General features: G+C 42.2%; 1 protein-coding gene across 3 annotated transcripts in view; it reads right to left on the bottom strand.

Annotated features, from left to right (window-relative positions):
• si:dkey-100n23.5 overlaps positions 1-24,321 on the bottom strand; it is a 236,372-nt gene that overhangs the window by 46,692 nt on the left and 165,359 nt on the right. For all 3 annotated transcript variants that reach the window (XM_067992871.1, XM_067992872.1, XM_067992873.1), the window contains 3 exons: positions 19,665-19,743; positions 16,858-16,905; positions 14,651-14,733 (listed from right to left, as the gene is read on the bottom strand). In XM_067992871.1, coding sequence (XP_067848972.1) covers positions 14,651-14,733; positions 16,858-16,905; positions 19,665-19,743 — 210 coding nt within the window. The remainder of the gene's footprint in view (positions 1-14,650; positions 14,734-16,857; positions 16,906-19,664; positions 19,744-24,321) is intronic.

Raw genomic sequence — 24,321 nt, 5'->3', positions numbered from 1 at the left:
ACTCAACCAATATAATGTAACCCGCATTAAGAAATTAATCATATTGGATCAGACCACTGTCTCTCTAACACTTTAACTCCAGGCTGAACACCTCCCTGCTCTGACACCCTGCCTTCACTCGGGCAATCAAAAATCAGATTAAGAACTTTTTGCCGTAAAGTAAAGGGCCGGGGAACTCTCTATATGGGAAGTGTCAAAAGCATAATTCAGAGGCAACTTTACTGTTCGTACCTCTTCTAATAACATAAACTACATCAAAGCTAGTTTAATGTGAAAAGTAAAGTTAAGGAAGTTGACGATCTTCGTAAGGTAATTCAGCAGGATGCCTTCTGCACAAGCTCACACTTGCCAGAAAGATGTTGACACCCTACAAGTAGCCACTGCTGAATACTATTTGATGAGTGCACGCTGTAAATGTTTGGCATTTCAGCTCAGGAACCAAACTGTGGTAACCTATATTCTATGTATCATATTGTAGGGGCACCGCCCAAAGTGAACTCCTTAGTCATTAATGTGGAATTTTAGTAGATTTAAGAGTATATTTATTCTCTTCTGAGATATACTGGCATTGGTGGGTAGGGAAAACTGGAAGAATATGTATCAAAAATATCTATCACAGAAGCTTTAATAATAAGACTGCCTTTACTTCAATAAATCCCTTTCTCTCCTGTATTTATGGAACCCCATTCACCACAGATCTCTCAACTACCTTTTACCGTATAAATGTCTGTTAGTATGTTAGTAGTAAATGTCAGTCTCCATTGTACTTGTATTTTGTGCAGTGAAAGAACAAGTGTATTGGTGATATTTTAAATTAGCTCTTCAATTTTATTCACATAAACACAGCTTCAAAATAAAGGATGCTTATCATTTAAAGAGGTTCAGCATAAAATCCAAAGATCTGTGAAACCATTCTTCTCAGTTTCACTGCTTTTGGCACTGACAGGCAGACAGATGGACGATGGGGTAGGTCTGCCACTAAAATGGAGGAGGATGATAGTAACGCTCTTGCTCTCATTGGTTTGAAACCCATTCTATAGACACAGTGCCTTTATTGCACTGTTTGTGGGCCAGGAGGAGCAGGAATGCTTCCCCGCGCCTCACCAAGCTTACCTTTTAAACACCCTGTGATCGGCCGACAATCCCCCCCACCAAGGAGTCCAGCCTCCCCCATTCCCCTACGATGTCCGACTTCTTCCACCCCCCACAATGTCCGACTTCCCCCATCCTCCCACGAGATGCGATTCCCCCCCACCGCTATCGCCCCCCCCATACAAACCCCGAAGACTCTGCTCTCTCCCCGGCTGCTTTCCCACTGGACAGGCAGCCAGCCTGTCAATCTGGCTGGCTGCTGGGTGCGAAACCTGTTGAAAATTTTTTGAAAGACGTCCTAACGTCAAAACCGTCACGACGTGTGGGAAATCCTTACTTCTGGGTTTCCCGTCCGAAAATCTTCCCCCCCTACCCCCTGCTCTCTTCCTGGCTCCAAGTTAATATGCAGGCCAAGAAGTACAACAAATATCTCAATGGCCCAGAAATTGCTTAAAAAAGAACGGTGAGCTCAACAGCACTCACTATTGTTAGTGGAGAAATCAAGGAGTAAATTTCGACGTTCGCACATGCGCAGTCAAATGTGGAAATCCGGAACTTGCTCCTCCTGGTTCGCCGGCGATATGACAGCTTCGAATTAAAAGAATATCACCGGCTGGAATCAGTGGAAACACCGGACCAGCGGCAACTTGCTCTTCTGCCCAGCTGGAAAGTAAGTAATATCGCCACAAAACAGGTACGCTTAAAAATACCATGTCTAAACTAAGTTTTAACAGCATGGTAAGTCTTCATGTCTGCTAAGCAATTATAAGTAACTTTTAAAAATGTGGTCATTAAAACAAATTTATTTTTTACTATCCCTTCTGTCTCTTATTTAGTTCGTATCTATTGCAATTTAAAAATAAAAATAGTTACAAATCAACACTAGCCATCCAATATGAACATTGGGTATGGTTACAAACTGAAAACGTCGTTTACAATCAAAAAAGGCTACTAATTCAACTGAACTGAAATTTGAAGGAAAACCTGGAATGTGTTTCCCAGTCCTTCATAAGAGAAATATTGAGTTCTATGCAGTAGCAGGAAGTTATCAGAAGTTGTGGTTAAGACAAGTATTAGTTGTAGATATTTTCTGTCCAAAATATTCAGCTATATGACATGATGTACGGGTACAGTAGCATTGTGGTTATGTTACTGGACTTGTAATCCAGAGGCCTGGACCAATAATCCGGAGTCACGAGTTCAAATCCTGCCACGGCGGCTGGGGAATTTAAATTCAATTAAATAAAATCTGGAATAAAAAAAAACTAGTATCAGTAATGGTGGCCATGAAACTTCTGGATTGTCGTAAAAATCCATCTGGTTCACTAATGTCCTTTAGGGAAGGAAACCTGCCATTCTTACCCGATCTGGCCTATATGTGACTCCAGACCCACAGCAATGTGATTGATTCTTAATCACCCTCTGAAAAGGCCTAGCAAGCCACTCAGTTGTAAAATCTTGTTACAAAAAGTCATAATAAGAATAAAACCGGACGGACCACTAGGCACCGGACACAACAAAGGCAAATCAAGTCCAGTAAACCCTGCAAAGTCCTCCTCACTAACATCTGGGGACTTGTGCCAAAATTGGGAGAGCTGTCCCACTAGTCAAGCAACAGCCTGACATAGCAATACTCACAGAATCATACCTTTCAGCCAACATCCCAGACTCTTCGATCACCATCCCTGGGTATGTCCTGTCCACCGGCAGGACAGACCAACCAGAGGTGGCGGTACAGTGATATACAGTCAGGAGGGAGTGGCCCTGGGAGTCCTCAACATTGACTTCGGACCCCATGAAATCTCATGGCATCAGGTCAAACATGGGCAAGGAAAGTTTCTGCTGATTACGACCTACCGCCCTCCCTCAGCTGGTGAATCAGTCCTCCTCCATGTTGAGCACCACTTGGAGGAAGCACTGAGGGTAGCAAGGGCACAGAATGTACTCTGGGCGGGGGACTTCAATGTCCATCACCAAGAATGGCTCGGTAGCACCTCTACTGACCGAGCTGGCCGAGTCCTGAAGGACATAGCTGCCAGACTGGGCCTGCGGCAGGTGGTGAGCGAACCAACACGAGGGAAAAACTTACCTGACCTCGTCCTCACCAATCTACCTGACACAGATGCATCTGTCCATGACAGTATTGGTAGGAGTGACCACCACACAGTCCTCGTGGAGACGAAGTCCCGTCTTCACACTGAGGACACCATCCAATGTGTTGTGTGGCACTACCACCGTGCTAAATAGGATAGATTCAGAACAGATCTAGCAGCTCAAAACTGGGCATCCATGAGGCGCTGTGGGCCATCAGCAGCAGCAGAATTGCATTCCAGTACAATCTGTAACCTAATGACCTGGCATATTCCATTACCAACAAGCCAGGGGATCAACCCTGGTTCATTGAGGAGTGTAGAAGAGCATGCCAGGAGCAGCAACAGGTGTACCTAAAAATGAGGTGCCAACCTGGTGAAGCTACAACACAGGACTACATGCATGATAAACAGTGGAAGCAACACGCTATAGACAGAGCTAAGCGATTCCACAATCAACGGATCAGATGAAAGCTCTGCAGTCCTGCCACATCCAGTCGTGAATGGTGGTGGACAATTAAACAGCTAATGCAATTAAGAATCAACCACACTGTTGTGGGCCATGAGGTTACAGATGGTGCTGGAATACAATTCCGCTGCTGCTGATGGCCCACAGCGCCTCAAGGATTACCAGTTTTGAGCTGCTAGATCTGTTCTGAAGCGCTTGCAGCCATCTTCAGCCAGAAGTGCTGAGTGGACGATCCATCTCGGCTTCCTCCCGATATCCCCACCATCACAGAAGTAAGTCTTCAGCCAATTCGATTCACTCTACGTGATATCAAGAAATGGCTGAGTGCACTGGAGACAACTAAGTCTATGGGTCCCGACAACATCCTGGCTGTAGTGCTGAAAGACTTGTGCTCCAGAACTAGCTGCGCCTCTAGCCAAGCTGTTCCAGTACAGCTACAACACTGGCATCTACCCGACAATGTGGAAAATTGCCCAGGTATGTCCTGTCTACAAAAAGCAGGACAAATCCAATCCGGCTAATTACCACCCCATCAGTCTACTCTCAATCATCAGCAAAGTGATGGAAGGTGTCGTCGACAGTGCTATCAAGCAGCACTTACTCACCAATAACCTGTTCACTGATGCTCAGTTTGGGTTCCACCAGGACCACTCGGCTCCAGACCTCTTTACAGCCTTGGTCCAAACATGGACAAAAGAGCTGAATTCCAGAGGTGAGATGAGGGTGACTGCTCTTGACATTAAGGCAGCATTTGACCGAGTGTGGCACCAAGGAGCCCGAGTAAAATTGAAGTCAATGGGTATCAGGGGGAAAACTCTCCAGTGGCTGGAGTCATACCTAGCAAAAAGGAAGATCGTAGTGGTTGTTGGAGGCCAATCATCTCAGGCCCCAAGACATTGCTGCAGGAGTTCCTCAGGGCTGTGTCCTTGGCCCAACCATCTTCAGCTGCTTCATCAATGACCTTCTCTCCATCATAAGGTCAGAAATGGGGATGTTTGCTGATGATTCACTCGCAACCCCTCAGATAATGAAGCAGTCCGTGCTCGCATACAGCAAGACCTGGACAATATCCAGGCTTGGGCTGATAAGTGGCAAGTAACATTCGCGCCAGACAAGTGCCAAGCAATGACCATCTCCAACAAGAGAGAGTCTGACCACCTCCCCTTGACATTCAACGGCATTACCATCGCCGAATCCTGGGGGTCACCATTGACCAGAATCTTAACTGGACCAGCCACATAAATACTGTGGCTACAAGAGCAGGTCAGAGGCTGGGTATTCTGTGGCGAGTGACTCACTTCCTGACTTCCCAACAAAGCCTTTTCACCATCTACAAGGCACAAGTCAGGAGTGTGATGGAATACTCTCCACTTGCCTGGATGAGTGCAGCTCCAACAACACTCAAGAAGCTCAACACCATCCAGGACAAAGCAGCTTGATTGGTATCCCATCCACCACCCTAAACATTCACTCCCTTCATCACCGGTGCACCGTGGCTGCAGTGTGTACCATCTACAGGATGCACTGCAGCAACTCGCCAAGGCTTCTTTCGACAGCACCTCCCAAACCCACGACCTCTACCACCTAGAAGGACAAGGGCAGCAGGCACATGGGAATAACACCACCTGCATGTTCCCCTTCAAGTCACACACCATCCCAACTTGGAAATATATCGCCGTTCCTTCATTGTCGCTGGGTCAAAATCCTGGAACTCCCTACCTAACAGCACTGTGGGAGAACCTTCACCACACGAACTGCAGCGGTTCAAGAAGGCGGCTCACCACCAACTTCTCAAGGGCAATTAGGGATGGGCAATAAATGCTGGCCTTGCCAGCGACGCCCACATCCCATGAATGAATAAAAAAAATGTAACTCTTTAACCTTGATTCTACTGACACGGATTTTAATGTATTTTTCTCCTTCCTTTCTTCCTACCCTTCTCCTCATCTCTTTCTGGGGGACAGGCTCACAAGTTTCAGCACCCGTCTACTACCTCAATTAATTGGCACTCGTTCATGAGTGAAGCTAGACAGGAGGTGTTAGCAGGCAATTGAACCATCATAATGCATTCAAAAGGCAGATTTTTAGTGAAGGCAAATTTTACTGACAGTAACACTAATACGTTTAATATTCATGTATAAGAAAATAAACTTCCTCATACTCTGTAGCATGATTCTCATGATTTCAAATAGCTGAATCAATGTTGGCTGGTTGTCGGACCCAGCTCAGTTCAAATTGTTCAGTTTGCAGCAGAGAACACAATCTGGTGTAATTTCTGGAGAAAGTGAATGGCATGGGTTCAGCACAGTTTAAATAAAAGCAACTTTAAACTGAATGGAACTGAATTATCAATAGAAATATTGCATAACACACATGATGACTTCATTGTATGACTATCTTGTTCCTAAACCTGATTTACAGGTTGCTGATCACCTTTCTAGCCACCAGAGGGTGTAGAGGGCCAGCTGGTTGTCACTAGGATACCAGATTAAATAATCAGATACAATAGTCCTATTATAGATCACTCGTGGTGAACCTTTACTAATATTGAAACCATATTAGTAAGGATAATATAGATAGCACATATAATACAGATAGCACATATAAAGCCATATACGAACCAGTCATTCTCTCCCAGTTGGTCAAGCAGTTGCACTGCCAAAATATATGGGTAAATTTTAACAGGGAGCCAGGAAGAGGGTGGGTTGGGAGTCCTGACGGGAAACCCAGAAGTACGGGTTTCCTGGACGTACTTACGATTTTGACATAAGGACGTCTTTCAATTTTTTTCTGTAGGATTCCCCCCGACAGCCGGCCAGATTGACAGGCTGGCTGTCAGTCGGATGGGAGAGCAGCCAGCGAGCGCATGCCAGCAGATAAGTCTTAGATTGGGGGGGAGGGTGTCGGTCATCCGGGGGGGGGGGGGGGGTCAGGGTTGGGGTCATTGAGGGAGGTTGGTCCTTGGGGGGCATCGGTGGGAGTCATCGGGGTCAGCGGTCATTGGTGGGGGGGGGGTCAGTCATCAGGGGCTCATTCATAGGGGGTTCGGAGCTCATGGGGGGGATGGAGATCGTGGGTGGGTCGGAGATTTTGGAGGAAACACTCATGCTCCTCCTGGCCCACAAGCAATGCAATAAAGTCACTTACCTGCAGATGTGGGCCTTCTCGCTTCTTCTTACGTGGCGTGAACCAGAAGGCCTGGGAATCCCATCCCCCAAAAGTTAAAAATAAAACACCTATTAAAATGGAGGCCTGCAGCCTCCTTAAAAGATTTCATTTACCGACCCGCCTTCTGAGAGTGAGTTGGTTGCCCATCCCAAGACCCACCTCCGTTAAAACCGGAAGTTGACAGGTTGGAGGCGGGTTGGGGTCGGATTTTACTTTTTTACAATTTTTACCTTCCCAACCGCCCCCAACCCACCCATTCATGGATTAAAATTTACCCCATAGTAACCAGAAGTCATATCTATGCAAAGGATTAGAAACATGTACTAGATTTCAGAAAGCTCAAAGACAACCCTTAAGCAGCAAACAGCCTTTTTGTCTCTGGGTACTGGAATATTGCATAGTGCCTACTAAAATGTCACCTTTTAATTAATGGCCCGCTAACTAAATTGCAGGAGCACATAAGTTTTGAAATATGGGGCGAGGTGCCCAAAGTGAAAATTACCCCCATGTAGTTTTAGAAAACAAAATTTTATTAGCAGGCTGCTAATTACAGAGAAAAAAATTCATTACCCTGCTTTTCGTAAAAAGAATTTCATTCCCCAAAGTTTTACCCATTGAAGGCAAAAATCACTTTGTGGTTTTAAACAACAGAGTACCCTTCGTCGTCCAGTACTTCCCTGGAGCGGAGAAACTACACCATGTTCTCCGCAGCCTTCAACATGTCATCGATGACGACGAACACCTCGCTAAGGCCATCCCCACACCTCCACTGCTCGCCTTTAAACAGCCACCCAACCTCAAACAGACCATCGTTCGCAGCAAGTTACCCAGTTTTCAGGAGAACAGCGTCCACGACACCACACAACCCTGCCACGGCAACCTCTGCAAGACATGCCAGATCATCGACACGGATACCACCATCACACGAGAGGACACCACCCACCAGGTACATGGTTCATACGCCAGTGACTCGGCCAACGTTGTCTACCTCATACGTTGCAGGAAAGGATGCCCCGGAGCATGGTACATTGGCGAGACCATGCAGACACTGCGACAACGGATGAACGGACACCGCGCAACAATCGCCAGACAGGAGGGTTCCCGCCCAGTCGGGGAACACTTTAGCAGTCAAGGACATTCAGCCACCGATCTTCGGGTAAGCGTTCTCCAAGGCGGCCTTCGAGACACACGACAACGCAAAATCGTCGAGCAGAAGTTGATAGCCAAGTTCCGCACCCATGAGGACGGCCTCAACCGGGATCTTGGGTTCATGTCACGCTACACGTAACCCCACCAGCAAAAAGGGGGAAAAAAATTATATGTTTTTTAATATTCTCTCTCTCTCGCTCTCTCTGCCATTTTGAGTTTCTTTCTGCCTGCCTGTGTAATCGACACAATGTATATCCAGTGTACTGGGACGTGCTGTTCTCCGTGACTGGCCTGTTTGAATAACAACGACACCTTTTGATTGGTGTGATGCTGTCCCAACATAGTATAAGATATGCGATTTGAGAACCTTTTCACTCATTCATCTGACGAAGGGGATAATCTCCGAAAGCTTGTGATTTTAAAATAAATTTGTTGGACTATAACCTGGTGTTGTAAGATTCCTTACATTGGTTTTAAACAAGCAAAGCTAAAAAGCTTATACTTACACATCCCAGAGGTTATAAGAGTTACTGGGGATAAAATTGAACTCCAGCGGGGCGCAAAACAGATGTTCGCGAATCGGCCGACCAGTTTTGGAAAGCAAAATCAGGTGGGATTTATAATGGACGGCTGATCCGCTACCACCAGTTTTGTGCCCCCTCCTCCCCTATTTAATAAACTGATCAGAAATAGTGCAGACCATGACCTGGATTAACACGTCTGATTGTACAAAATTACAGAGCTCGGAATCCAGTATCTCAGCCTTGCATGATGTGACTCCATCAGCATAAAAGGTTTGTGGAAATGATTCTGTAAAAGGTTAATACTGAAGGTTACAAAGTACAGTAATTGATTGAAAATCAAACATGGTTGAAACATTGTATAATTTATTTTATTAACAGTACCGATGAGTACTCATACAAGACTGTAACCAAGTTTTGTGGTTCAGGTGATGTCATAAAATTGTTCAAGCTTCACTATTATGATTGAGGATGCCAACTGAAAGCTTTCATTAGATTACAACCTTGTAATCAATGCTAGGTATCCTAATATTCTAAAATTATGTTTTCATTGTGGTGCAGATATACTACTGTGGTACTTAAAGGGCTGAACAACTATGAGATGTCTGAAATCAGAAGAAAATAATGACAGATATGTAACATAATTCACATAGTCGATCACTATCACTCAGTAAAATGTAATGGTGGGGTGTTAAATGCTTATAATTTGTTTTTAAAAGAGCCAGATGTTAGATGATATAAAAACACCAGAAACAAACAGGAAAAAAAAACAGAATGAATGTTTATCTTAATTCTTTGTAATGATGTATCAGCTGTAGTACAAACCACTACAATGCATTTTCCACAGGGATCATTTTTTTTGAGCACGGACACAATTGAAGACAAAATGAACTCATTCCCTGCAACTGGGTTATTTTCTATTGCATATTTAGAAACCTGGTTGAATAATATCCTAATCATTACCAGGACAATGGTGTCGCATACTGTTTTGGGCCTTCTTCATTGCAGACATAACTGTAAATACAGTAATTATTTCGTCTACATTCTTTTCTTGCATAGTGTAAAACTGGGAGGGGGGGTTATTTTTTTTTAAGAACGCTGTACGATTAACAACATTATCTTGATCTCTTAGGTATGTAATTGGGTGAATATGCTTTGTTAATCCTCTTAAACCAATAGACTTGTACAAAAGGCTATTAATATAAACATGTGATAATTTATGGTAGGTGATGTTAATGGAAATTTCTCTATCCCAAAACTGTGAATAAAATATTGTTATAAGAATCTGATTCAAGTGTATTTCTGACTGAATTACAGAGCATAGTTGGCTTCGAGAGTACAACTCTGCTACTGTTTCCGTATCCTCGAAACATTTGTGTGCGTGATATCACTCCTGCTTTTAGTCATTAGGGCACTTGAATAATTTCACCTCCATAGAACGAGTAATCATTAATTCTATAATGAAAGGCCAACCTCAGAAACCGGCCCACTTTCTAAGGAATATGTGGGTCAAAACTGTGTTTCACAAAATTCCAGGATACGGAAGGTCTAATGTTTAAGAAGTACCTTTGAGACTACACAAGATTTGATGCCAAGTCCAGCATACATGGAGATGAGATTAATTTTCACCAGAAACCATTAGAAAATTCTATATTAAGATTAATATTTTGTGATTTAAGTATTGTTTGCAAAGGTAGTTGGAACGTAGGGCAATAATATGCATCCAATGTCCGTTAGGGGACAGTCAGTGAATCAAATATGGAAAACAATCCTGTGGACAAAACAAAAAACATCAACACTGAACATTGGTGGGGGGAATACTCATCTCCTTTATTTTGTTCTAACAATATATCCTTACCACTGATAATTATGGGACTGTTCAAACACAATGGTGATACCCTATTGCATCACCTGCCTCTCACCAATAGAACTCTGTCACAGAAGTAGTAGCATTTTACTTATGATGCAGGATATAAGCTATTGTTAGATCAAACTTTTGCATTCTAGCAAACGGAGTCAGAACATGATGATGAACAGGTAGCTTCAAGCAGTAATACAAGGTGGAAACTGTAACTGAAGTAAGAGATATTTTAAACTGTGTTACATAAACTTACTCTCAGACTAGAACACATGCAGGATCTTTTTATTCTTGGTGCCTTTTAGACTGCATCCAATTTTGAGTTTTCATTTAAGGAACTTCAAGAAACATTGGGGTAGAAATTATTATGCATTGCGCTGATTTTTCGGGCGTAAAACGGGTGCAACAATGACAAATTTAGCTGTGGGATGGCCCATGCTGATTTGTGCGTGCGTTTGGGGCACTGCTAAATTCATTGGGTCCTTTCTTTAGGCGTCCCGGGCGGCCGCCAGAACAGGCCTAATGCCTGTTTTAGGACCCCTCTAGGAAATTGGTTTATGATGAGCGGAGCAGGTGCTGGTTAGTGTGCACACAGCCAGCGTGCCGTTGGTTTTGCGCCTGTATCAGCTTAAAGTAGCAGGCAGTCTCCAAAAGACAAGACATTTTGGTGTCTTGATTGAAGTGCCCAAGAACCAAAGCAGGCCCCTCCTCATTTTAGATCCCACAGTCAATATGAACAGATCATGCTGAACATAGTGGGCCTAAGAACATGGAAGGAGTCAGACATGATGAAGCTGGAGGCCTCCAAGAAGCTTAGGGCTAATATTATCCCTTTCTTCTTAGTCTCCCTCCCCTCATGCTCACTGAAACATTGCAGCAAATCTCCATGACACACTTTAGCATATAAGCTCTGTTTCAAGAAGTGCATTTGAGCCACCATTCTAACATATCTTCTTCTATTTCTAAAGGTATCGCTGAAGAAGATATCACAGGCCCCAGCACATCACAGCGTTCAGTGCCATTCACTCCATTTGTAGCAAGCACAAGCACGGATACTTCCATCCAGTGTGCTTTAGATAGTCAGTTTGAGATCGGTACACAGAGCACAAGTGGCAGAACTAGACGGCTGAGGTAGAGCAGGAGCAGGAATTTGTTGGTTAACAGCCAACTTGTGCCCCTCCTAAGCTGCAGAGCTTTAGTATCCAGAAGTCACAGGGCCTGCATTTAAAATATGGACACTATCTGAGCATGCTTTTTCTCCAGACATTAGAGACTGTGTCAAGCACCCTGCAAGGTCAGATGGTGACTGTGGAGGAGTCCACTACCCACATCAGTGTAGTTATACATGATGATTTAACAGAACTGCAGTCTAATATGGCATACATGGCAACCCCAGGATCATCTACAGCTGCTACTGATCTCTTTTGGCCCCTCCAACCCCAGCTCCCAAAACAGTAGATGTGTCAGTAAGTGAGCAGGACAAAGAGCCACCACGGTAGTGGAAGTGACGGTCAGTTACAGGGTCAAGGAGCCACCTCAATCCCAAGAGGTTCCCAGGAGATTGTGTGACTACATGGGGTTGGGAGAGTGGTGGGAATGGGGCTGATGATGTTTGAAAGTTACATCACGCTGGCACGGGACAAGCTTAATTGTCCAGCTGGTCTTTTCCTGTCCTTTTTCTTATGTTCGTATGTTGAATGACACCATGGACTTTGAGGAACCCCATCATCCGAAGAAATTGCATAGCCCTCTTGTTCTGTTGCCAGCAGAGTATGGGGAAAGAGATGAAATTGTTTGCTCTAGTAAATAATAAGAGATTCCTAATTTGTCACCTGCTTGATACATCTGTGAATTGCACATTGACTAATGCTGCCGATGTTCCCTCTGGCAACTTGTAATGAGTCAAATGCATAAAAACTCAGGACTATGGTGATCTCAACAACAACTGCCAGTGCAGTGCTTATGGTGAAGGGTGGTTAGAGCTTAGACTCTAGGATATGACACAAGTCTGTCACTGCATATCTAGGGGAGTACAACCTGCAAAGGCAGTTTTCCGTTAACATTCCACGGTAGGTGTGTGGCTGCCTGTAGATACAGAATCTTGGGTAAGGCGGGTGGAGGCAGACCACCTCCGATGTAGTCTGACCTGCTTTGCATTCCTCCTTTCATCCTCTTCTTCATCTTCCAAATAACACAAAATGAGAGGAATCTCCACTAGAATGCTGGTTCAAAATTATAAGTACAGCAACTAAAAATCTGCACCCAAAACTTTTAGTCAAAAAATGCATAAAATAGGCAGAGGAGAAAAGAATATGAATCGGGAGAAAGTGAAAGAAAGGAAGGGAAACCAGGGAAAGAAAAATGACTTATGAATAGGCTGATTAGATTCTGAAAGTAACACCTAGCATTAAGCTAAAGAAAAATGCCTGTTTCTGATATTCTTCTCAAAACACAGCAGGCTCCACTTAAAATGTCCCCAACATCATTTTATACAAGCAAACTTGGTACAGTGCTTCCCAGCAAGAGTATTGGGAAGTTGCACATGTGCTAATGTGCTTCTCGTTATAGTACATCAACATATTGACCCTGAAAACCTGCACTGGAATCAGCATTACTGTCGAGATGCACCCGCTGGGAATCTCTATCGTTGACCCCAATGGACGTTCCAGGATCAGAAGAGATTCCTAATTTGTCTTGCAATGGTGGGTGTCCCCAGCACTACGGATGATGCTTTGTTAGGATGTGCTTCAAAAACAATGAAAATAAATTGTGGCCTTAAATCTTAAGGGGTCCAGGCCTGAACCTCTGGTGGGCCCCTGGTCGCATGACATGCTTGGTCTCACCACACATATCCCTATCAATCTTACTCTGGGTCCCACTGATTCTAGTACGTAGTTTCCAGCCCTTCTGGCAGACTCCTGACAAAATTACAGCAGAAGAACTGGAAGGGCGCAGTCTCTTGGGGCTATTAAAACTAAATTCTCCTCTGTTTTTAACAAGAGCACCTTGGCCCTCCTTAAGGTCTCACTGGAAGGTCATGCATGCCACAGGTCCAGTGAGATCAATCGCTACTTGATTTTTTGACCTTCCAACACCCATTTTGTTGTAGCACTATCAGTGATGGCAAGCTGAAAAATTATCCTGGAGTAACATATGGAAAAAAGAGAGAAAATGAGACTGTGGAGGGACAGGGAAGGCAAGAGGTGAGATCATGGAAAACATAGTGAGAGACATGGGGAGAGAGGAAAAAAGCATAAAATAGGCAGAGGAGAAAAGAACATGAATCGGGAGAAAGAAAGAAAGGAAGGGAGACCAGGGAAAGAAAAATGACTTATGAATAGGCTGATTAGTGTCAGCTGTTCCTCTTAATTTATGAAATCCTTTGTTAGTCATTTATTCCTTTGCATGTGTTTTTCATGGTGCATTTGTAAGTTTTTAAAATTCAATTTCCCGAGAGGTCTTGGCTGAGTGTGAGATTAAAAGATGGTGTGACTTACTTTCTATCTTGGCTTGTATTCCTCTTTACTCAAGCTTGGATTCAGACTCTAAGGATTCAAAGTTTAGACCCTTCACGTCTGAAATCTAAATAATGCACCTTCAATGCTAATCCCTATTTTTTTATTGCTGGGAATGTGTGTGTGGGGGGGAATAAGCACATGGGGCATTAACTTGTGTATTTTTTTAAAAACTCCCAATGGTTTTTCCCAGATTTCTGGTGCCTCTGCTAATCAGTTATTTTTCTTTTGCCAATAGAGATTTTTTTTGCAAACAGAAATTCCTAATAAACGAGAGGCTTTTACAATCAACAAAGTGAAGGGACTTTCATCCTATCTATCAGGACTGTCTTTAAACTCAGGTTACAGAAGTGAAAGAGGGGAATATGCTGAGTTTGAAAAGTCCGTCAAACTGAATTATTTCTAAAAGTACATACAACCACTTAAGAGAGCTGTTGTATTTAAACATTATACAGCAGTGGCTCAAAAATCTCATCGTGTTGGTTACTGACTGGACGACGGCTGGACAGAACATTGACATTTACATTAATTGATGCAATTAAGGATAAATTATGCTAGATTGTCATTTTTGAACAAGGTATTACACTGCATTAGATAGAATCCTCTTAAATAAATAAGAAAACTAGAACTCTATTTTTGCCCCCTCCCCCAGAAGATAAAGAATGACTCATCTTTAATCTGACAGTAATCATCTTGTAGTCATGCTTCTTGGCCAAGGTAATCTATAATTACCGTAGCCTTATTAAGCACCGGAAGCAGCAGCAATGGCAACACTTATATTTACTCACCTGTTTATGAGAGGAAAGAGGGACACAGCCAGGTATACAGAAGGGTACCATTTAAGTGGTTTGATTTCCAGAGCTAATAAGATCTGTACAAAAAAATAATAATTTCCCAACACATTCAGTTCTGTCAGTTTTAAATCATTTCTCACAAAGGTAATTTTATCAGTACAAAGAGTCCAACAGAAAATTCATTATTAAAAAGAAAAAAAAAGCAAACCTGGCGTTGTGTTTTAAACTAATTACATCCACAGTTCACTAAGCATCTGGCTTCTAGTAAATTAATCCTCTTTTATTAGATTAATTATTAATGTGGGCAACTGCAATAACTCGGAGGAACCCTGCTATGACTATGCAATGGTTATGAAGTACATCAAAAACAGAGGCCCTCTTTTGAGTCACTTGATTTTGCAAACCATTGCAGAAGCGTTTCAGTCTGCTGAGACTGAAATACTTGCTGCATATAAATAACTTCCAATTATTTTATAAAGATTAAATGATAGTGTTTGAAAATCTGAAAACAACCCTGCAAAAAAGCCCATGACTTGTCAGAGATGCCCTGTTAGAATATAAAATAGCTTTATGTACGGCAGAAGTCTAACAGCACTGCAGTGACTACTGGTCTTGTTTTTTAAAAATGACTCATCTCTGATACACATTAAAACCATAAAGTGTACTTTATTCTTTACACAATCTACATAAGTTTTAAGGTATTAAGGGGAACTGATAGGGTAGATAGAGAGAAACTATTTCCGCTGCTTGGGGAACCTAGGACTAGGGTACATAGCCTAAAAATTAGAGCCAGGACTTTCAGGAATGAAATTAGGAAACACTTCTACAGGGTGGTAGAAGTTTGGAACTCTCTTTCGCAAATGGCAGTTGATGCTAGCTCAATTGTTAATTTTAAATCCGAAATTGATAGATTTTTGTTAACCAAAGGTATTAAGGAATATGGGGCTAAGGCGGGTATATGGAGTTAGGTCACAGATTAGCCATGATCTCATTGAATGGCGGAACAGGTTCGAGGGGCTAAATGGCTTACTCCTGTTCCTATGTTCCTATAAAAGCAGTATAATATTTTGGCCATATTGTGTATCAAGAACACTTCTGGCCTTTAAACGGATATGGTCAAAATACAAGTGATCTACTATCTGATCAAAAAAATCATCCTGTGTCCACGTCGATCAAAATAAAAATAATGGAACCCCCCCCCCTTCATAAGAATCCTTCTATTGAAAATAGGCTAAAAGTAAAAATCTACGGTGAACAGGATTGCCTTGCATTCAGCTGTACATTCTTCCAGGAATTATTCATGAAAAGGAGATGCAGACATTTGTTAACAAAATACTTTGTAGTGTTACTAGCAGCCAGTGAGGGGCAGCAGTCACCTATTAGTGCTGTAGAAATACTGGACGCTCACACGTTTAGTCCTTACACCAGGACATATAGATGCACATTTAAGCTCCTTAACCATTGATGCTGACCAGAAACTAGCAATGAAACTGCCTCACCTTAATCATAACAAATTAGTTTATTTATTCTTGGAATATGGTTTAGATCCCGCTAACATGAAAAAAATGTTAATATTTTATCAGGGGAGGCTGCATTCTCACTTTTTAATGAAAAAACACACAAGTATGTGGTGTTATACCTAGGAGTGAAGGATAGATGTGTTATTTTTCAATTAAAAATAATTGCAGCTTTTCTATCTAAAGCACAGAAAATAACACATTACGACACTGGTACTAGTACATTTACACCAGAACAGTGCAACAAGTTACAGCTGTACTGTCAGAATTATATAATGCTCATTTGTTATAACTGAACACACCTTACCAAACCAACAGAGCATCATCCCATTTGTGTGCTACATACATGGTCTGAAACTACATAATAATATTCCACAGCACAGATCTAACATACACAGCTTAGGACAAATAACATTGCTAGCGACACCCACATCCCAAGAATGAATAAAACAAACCTAAATTCTCACAGGATCCTTACTCGCAGGCAAATTGAAGAGACCTTCAGACTACCAGTCTTTGAACGCAGTCTCAGAGGTGAAAGGTCAGTGTCTAACCCACTTGGCCATGGACTTGCTTTAAATGTTTCTATTAAACTGTCCCCATAATAAGAAATTGTGAGCTTTTTTAACCACTAATATGTAGAAATGTATTTGAGTGTAAGTTGTTGTCTCATCTGAACTATACCTTGCTTCTTTCTCTTTCGGGATCATATGGGCCGGACCAAGTTAAAACCTGTATGAAAAAAATGAGAGAATACCGAAGTAGACTTTGAAAACAATGTCTCGGAGAATCAAACAATCAGATAAATCTACAGTCAGGGAATTCAAATGCAGCGCACCAAATGTATCTTCTTACAAATGGTGTTAAAAATGTACATTAATGCAAGCTTAATGCATTTCTAATTGAAACCCATGTTTTGTTGAAAAAGGGCAATAAATTAACACATCAGGCACTTCAGAGTTGATCAATTTTTTAGACATATGTAACATTTACCATGTGTATTTAGGAAGAAAAAATAAGGACATTGACTGAAAGTAAATTAATTAATAGACCACGAGAACTATTTTAAGAATAATTTATATTTGATATATGTTGATGTGGTTGAAATGCTACACTTGCTGCACTTAACTTTCACAACACAGTCATGACTGAAGAAAATATCTTCTAACATTTCAATATTCACTTTTATCTTATTAATAAATTTTCTGTAAGACTTTAAACTATCTATTATTTTTAAATTCTGTACCCAAATGGCAGAGATATAAATTTGTACAGACAGAAGCCAAGGGATTGCACTTATTTAAAATTGGTTTATAATGCCTACCCACGAGTTTTGCCTCCACTGTAACTCTGACTGCATCAAAAGAATTTGACTTTGCACTCTGATGAGCTTGACTGTGTTTTTGTATACATCTGGCTAAATATAGGTTTGTAGATTTAGAATCACAAGTATTATGAAAGAGAGCAAGATGCACCACAATACAACAATAACTTGCATTTATATAGTGCCTTTAATGTACTAAAATGTCCGAAGGTGCTTCACAGGAGTGATTATCAAATAAAATTTGATAATCACTCATAAGGAAATATTAGGACAGTTGACCAAAAGTTTGGTCAAAGAGATAGGATTTAAGGAGCGTCTTAAAGGAGGAGAGAGATGTAGAAAGGCAGAGAGGTTTAGTGAGGGAAATCCAGAGCTTAGGGCCTAGGCAGCTGAAGGCTGGAATTGGAGGAGTGCAGAGATCTCAGAGGGTTGTAGGGCTGGAGGAGGTTACAGGGATAAGGAGGGGAGAGACCATGGAGGGATTTGAAAACAAGGATGAGAATTTTAAAATCGAGGCATTCCCGGACCGGGAGCCAATGTAGGTCAGCGAGTACAGGGGTGATGGGTGAACGGAACGGTGCGAGTTAGGATACGGGCAGCAGAGTTTTGGATGAGCTCTAATAATTAGCAAATATTTATAATTAAATCAAAATAGCCAATCAACCTCAAGAAAAAAAATACTTTGTACACATTTTGTACAGCCAATCAACCTTGCGTGGCAACTGTGTTACACACTATACTGGAGCAGTCTGTGGTAAAAATATAATAAAACTATCCTTTATTAAAATGTTTAACTCTTTAAAAATGGACATTACACTGACTGCAGCAAGAGGGCAGCAATGAAGTAGGCACTGGCACAAACAAAGCACTGATCTTGCAAGGCTTTATGTAGAAATGAAGCAGACTACACTGGTGGGTAGAATGTCTGAGTGTTGACTCAGTGGGAGGCACCAGCTTATGCAACCCCAGGCAATCTATTATTACAAAGAGGCTTTCAGAAAAATGCACAAGCTCCCAAGGCCAGGCACTTGGTTTTATTGATCCTGTAGATGGCGGAAGCTCACATAGTGGCCCCTTCCATTAGGACCACGGCTATCCAGCAATTAGAAAAAAAATCATTACTCAACAGCAATCAATTATTTTCAGTGCAACACTGGATTAAATGCGATGGTGCTACAGTTGCAGTCCTAAAGTTATGCTCAAGGTAATATAACACAGAGGTCGAAGGGTGGGAAGATAGAGTGAATGTTGAAAAAATAGCAATATGTGACTTGCTTACAAATATAGCATCAGAAGATGTATACCATAAGGGACAGACTAACTACCATAATTTAAAAATCCATGTGGTGTTACTAAATCTTTTATAGAGGAATGAAAAAAAAATAAATGCCCCAAACACCTTCACAAGCACAAACCCAGATTAAGGTCTGAAAAAGTCAAATTCTATGTTACTTTTTACTTGACAACACTACCAATATTTTCTTTACTCAAGAAAATAGTGCACGTCAGAGGCATTCTGTGATTTAAAAATAAAATAATAAACAGATATTCACAGTTTCATGGCCACACTGACAGCTTCGAGAGAGTTAAAAACTGACCAATGATAAAGTTACATGCAGCATATTTGATAAAATAAAAGTTCACCTACACAACACAGTGACCAAACTTCAAAGCAATTCATCGTATGTCAAGCTCTCTGGGGTGTTAGAGGTGATAAATCGTTATGTAAATGCAATTTTTTTTCTTTTTTTGTTTCATCGGGACTAACCTATACTCAGGTTTTAATCAAATATCTCCCAAATCCATTTAGATTGTTTGGGTATCTAATGGTTGCAGTATTAATACAATTTTATATACTGCAAATAAAATGCAAATGAAACTGCTGCAATCCACAAATTATTCCAGAAAGCAAACAATACAAGTAAATAATTTCAGATGATAACCATATTATTAACAAGAAGGGCAGCTGAAGAGTTAATTAACATGATAGATGGACAAGATAACAAACATTTAAAAAAGCACCAACAAAAGGAATTATTACTGTACTTGCTTCCTAAATAGAAAAAAATAGATTCAAACAGAAATAACCATATAAGTTGAACACTGATTATTTGATTTAGCTGCAAGACTTTATTTTATTTCAGGAGTTTCAAATCTGGATTCTTACCCTCTGTTTAGCCACATAAAAAATGTGAAGGTAGCAGGACATCATCAGAAAGATGAGGACAAATAGTGGGATGTACCATCTGCAAAAATTAATAAAATGCTACAGTTTTAACATCTCTTTCAAGGTATACAGCAGCATTTTGCATCTGGCAATGGCATTCATTTGTTCTTAAAACAAGCTGATCTCCGTAACAGCAACTAATCACTACAATGCGAGGGATGATCCCTTTGTGTATTATCACTATTGTATCATGAGAGTAAAACATTTAGGAGGCTGGACAATGGAGAGCAGAGATTTCTTAATTGTAAGTATGGTAAAATACAGAAATTTTTAAATCAATGTTTTAAGATATTTTATGTCTATTAATAAAACAAAATGCAGATAAATATTTTTTCAAATCATGCCTGACATGAAAGCTGGACAATTGAATAACACAGTACAATAGACTCAGCTGGTGTAGTGGTGTGGCACTACAATTGGCTTCAGTGTCCCTGGGCTACGGAAGGGAAAAATTCAACACACCTGATTGCCATTCAGTGAAAGTGTCTGTGTGGACATCAGCAGAGGGCAGGATTGGCCTCAGCTGTAATGCAACAATATGCCCAAAATACAACTACTTGAACATGAACCTACTAACTAACCAATGTAATCACAGATTGTGACTTCCGGAGTCATAGAGACCATTTACAAAACTGGCGGGAACTTGGAAATCTACCATTAAAAGCTTTTCCTGAAGCTGTTAAAATGGGTTAAATTCAACCCTGCATCTAAATCCCTTATGAGAATTCCCCATGTCTGCCAAATTGGCCAACCATGAATGGAACACATAGAAATTCAGTTTAGAGAGGGGCCAAAGCAGCTGAGGACTCTGCCACCAGTGGTAGGGTGAGAGGGGATGCATAAAAGGCCAGAGTTCGAGGTTCAAAGGATATGAGAGGATTGTAAGGATACAGGAGGTTGCAGAGGTAGAGTGGGGCAAGGCCATGGAGGTGTTGAGGACAAAGATGATGATACTAATTTTAGTGCATTGGGGGACAGGTCTACATCAGCAAGAACAGGAGTGATACATTTCAATGGGATCACCTCTCATTCTTCTAAATTCCAGAGAATATAGTTCCATTCTACTCAATCTCTCTTCATAGGACAATCCTCTTATCCCAGGAATCAATCTAGCGAACCTTTGTTGCACCCCCTCTAAGGCAAGTACATCCTTCCTTAGGTAAGGAGACCAAAACTGGAGAAATTAAGTCTAGATATGACAGGGTTTCAGTAGGGGTTAGGTAGAAATAGAGGCAAGCAATGTAGCAGAGGAGAAATAAGCGGTCGTGATGATGGATAGAATGTACGTTTTGAAGTTCAGCTCTGGATTGAATGGGATACCAAGATTTTGCATGGATTAGTTCAGCCTGAACAAGTGGCTAGGGAAGGTGATGCAGGAGTTTTGGGAGAGAAGTGCATGGTGCTGGTAGGCGACGATACATTTGAGTGCCTTAAATGAGGAAAGAGAGTTTAGAAATGGAGAGGGCCAATGGATCGAGGGTGTGCTTTTTGAGGAGGGTGCGATAACAACAGTTTTGAAAGGGAACGGGACTCTGCATGAGCAAAGAGACACATTTACAATGTTGGCAAGCATGAGAGTGAGGAGAGGTAGCTGAGTGGGAGAGGATCAAGAGAGCAGGAGGTGGGTCTCATGGAAAAGATGAGCATGGAGAGGGTAATGGTAGCAGTTGGGAGAGCAACTGCAGAATGACTGGGGATCACAGTCAGCATAGGTGGGGAAATCAGGAGCAGTGGGGGAGAATAGGAGGAGGCAGCATTAGAGGCAGCTGCACGGACAATCTCAATTTAAGAGACAAAGAAATCCATGAACTCTTCGCACTTGGTATTGGAGGCGAGGACAGAGGAACCAAGGCAAAGGGGTTTGAGGAGGTGGTTTCGTTTGGAGGAAGGGGGGTGTAGGGCCATTCAGTCGGTGGCAGCAGTGAACTGAAAAGAGATGGCACTGGCAGTTAATGGCAATTTCGCCAAACCCCACATGGCATTTCAGTGCCACAAGAAATTTAATGATGTGAAAAGAATGAGCAAGGTAAGTGATGACATATGCTTCTGCCAGGACTCATCTACGCATCATTATATGCATAATAGCTGGCACATTAGCACAGAGAAATTGAAAGCTGTAAGTGAGACTTCACAGTTCGCACACAAACGTTTGCACTGTCCCTCCAAGTAGATGCATGTGCGCAATTAGTCTCTTTGCAATGTCCACAAGCTGCAGGTGCATAAAGGATGATACTATTCACTGATTGAAACACCCATCTGATTCTAGCCACCTCACTATCAACATGCCCGTCACGGTTGATGCCTATGTCATTGCACAGATGTCTTGCCTCTAAGAATAATAACATTACACCCCTCCCTTAGGAGAAGAGTGCTCACAATACATAAGACCAGAAGGCTACAGGAGGTGGGGGCAACCTTGCATTAGACCGTTGATCCACCATGACAAGGAAGCAATTGAGATCCTGGGGAGACCTATTATGGAGTGCATTGGTGACGGAAAAGTGAGAAGATCATGAAGGAGACTATTAGTCATCCTTTCTGAATGATCAGACTTGATCATCATAAAGCCAAATAACTAAGAAGCACTTATTGGAATTCTGAAAAGTAATCATCATTAACAACCGATTCAGGCACCTGAAGCATCGTTTCTTGAGGGCATGCAGTACATTAATATCAGTCTCATGTGGTAATGCCAATACGTCCCTCTACTCCCAAGAACAAGGATGTGACGATGCAGAATACGAAGATGAGGTTGAAGAATAAACCAGCCCTGCAAACTCACATCTATCAAGCAGTTAGCAGCCTGCTCAGACACATCTAATGTGGGAATAACTAGCACAGATCAAAGCACATGTGGGCCTGTAGATAGCTCAAGTCAAGGAATTTCACTGGGAGAACCAGAGCACTGATGAGGGAGTCTAGCTGGCGATGAGACAGTGGCTGAGGATCGGAGGGTCCAGTGACATCCACCAATGATTGAGGATTCAGTAGACATTGATTTCACTGTCCTTCTTTTAAAAGGGGGATGCTAGCTGAGTATTAAGAACATGTGGAAGTTCTGTGGGCAGCCTCCCATAAGATGCGAGAATTGTCCAGGCAGATGGGAATGTCCACTGCTGTTGCTTGCTCTAACTTGGCCAACTTGCAAGTAGTGGCAGTCTAAAGTTAGCCTGCGATGATGCCGGTGCTAAAGAGAGTGCTGGAGCTAGCATGGGTTGCTGTCTGACATCCTATATCTCCACACTGCAACCATGGGCAACTGGGTGGAAAGTGTAATCTTTAAGGGGTTTTGATTGATTAGAGATTGTATTAGGCCATGGCTTGTCTGACATCTGTTGGACCATTGTGAGTGCCAATCAGTAGTCCAGTGGTTCAATGCAAGCACAGCAGTGAGCCAGATGGCAGGAACGGTGACCCTGGATGATATAGCTCTGTCTCAGGTCAGTGGGACACCCCATAGCTCCTTCATATCTACATAGAGTTTTCATAAAGAACTGATCCTCTCGGAAGGCCAGGCAACAACTGTGGAAGAGCTGCTAAAAGCTGGGTCTCAGCAGACGAGCTCTCAGTGAGATGCTTGCCACAAGCACTCCCTGAGACTCCACTTGTACAGCAGCAGCCAACCAGTTCTGTCACTCCTGATATTAGGAGGACACCAAGAAGGAGCATGAAATTAGGAGCTCAAAATAGGCACAAGCAAGAAGCACTGTGCTGATAATTAGTAGTACAACGGTAATAGTGTAATGACTGACTTCTCTGCAGTAATAAATGATTCAGTATTTTTGGACATTAGTCATCACAAATAATGACTGTTTGGATAGCAATTTCTATGTCGAATGGTATAGCAGTGGATCATATGAGGGTCTCACAGGCTCAATTTCATATTTAATGAAGGATCTGTTGTGGACTTTATTACATACAATGCTTGATGCTCAGCTGAAATGGTCCCTGATCAGACTATTTCTGATGTTCCTCGCAGCTGGAGAGGGTTGCTCATCACCCTGGAAACTATGAAAAATTCATACACAGCCTGGGCTCTCTCATCTGGCATTTCTTCTTGGGGCTCCTGAATGTACAGTCCTCTTGCCAGAGCCACTGTATGGAATATGCAGCACACCACAATTATTCTGGAGCCCCCTGAAGGGGAGTACTATAACAATCGATTCAGGCACCTGAAGCATGATTTCAGAATCTCAGTGGTGAACTCAATTGTGACTTGTAGAAGAGTGAGCCTCATAGTACCCCTCCTCAGCACAGGCCCTCGGAAAGTTCCAAGGCTGCAGAAGGTATCTCTCGCCCCCAACAACCACCTGGATGGGCAGCAACCTGATATTTGGCTGGCACATTAGACTTCCTTAGAACAAAGGCACTGTGGGAGCTCCCAGAGAAATGGGCATAAAGATGCAAGATGCAGTGCTAGCAGTGACAATTAAATTGAATGTTGATCGATTGGGACCCCTTTCTATTCATACATGATACTGCATCAACAAAAGGTACTCTTATAGCAACGTGGGTTCCTTCGATGGCATCTTGCACCCTGTGAAAGCCAGCCATCCTGTAAAAGCCACGTTGACTAGTATATTGATGTAGTCTGACA

This window comes from Heptranchias perlo, chromosome 11 (genome assembly GCF_035084215.1).
Source record: "Heptranchias perlo isolate sHepPer1 chromosome 11, sHepPer1.hap1, whole genome shotgun sequence".
Lineage (NCBI taxonomy): Eukaryota > Metazoa > Chordata > Chondrichthyes > Hexanchiformes > Hexanchidae > Heptranchias > Heptranchias perlo.
Note: the sequence above shows the minus strand (reverse complement) of the source record. Positions and strands in the feature narration are given on the sequence as shown.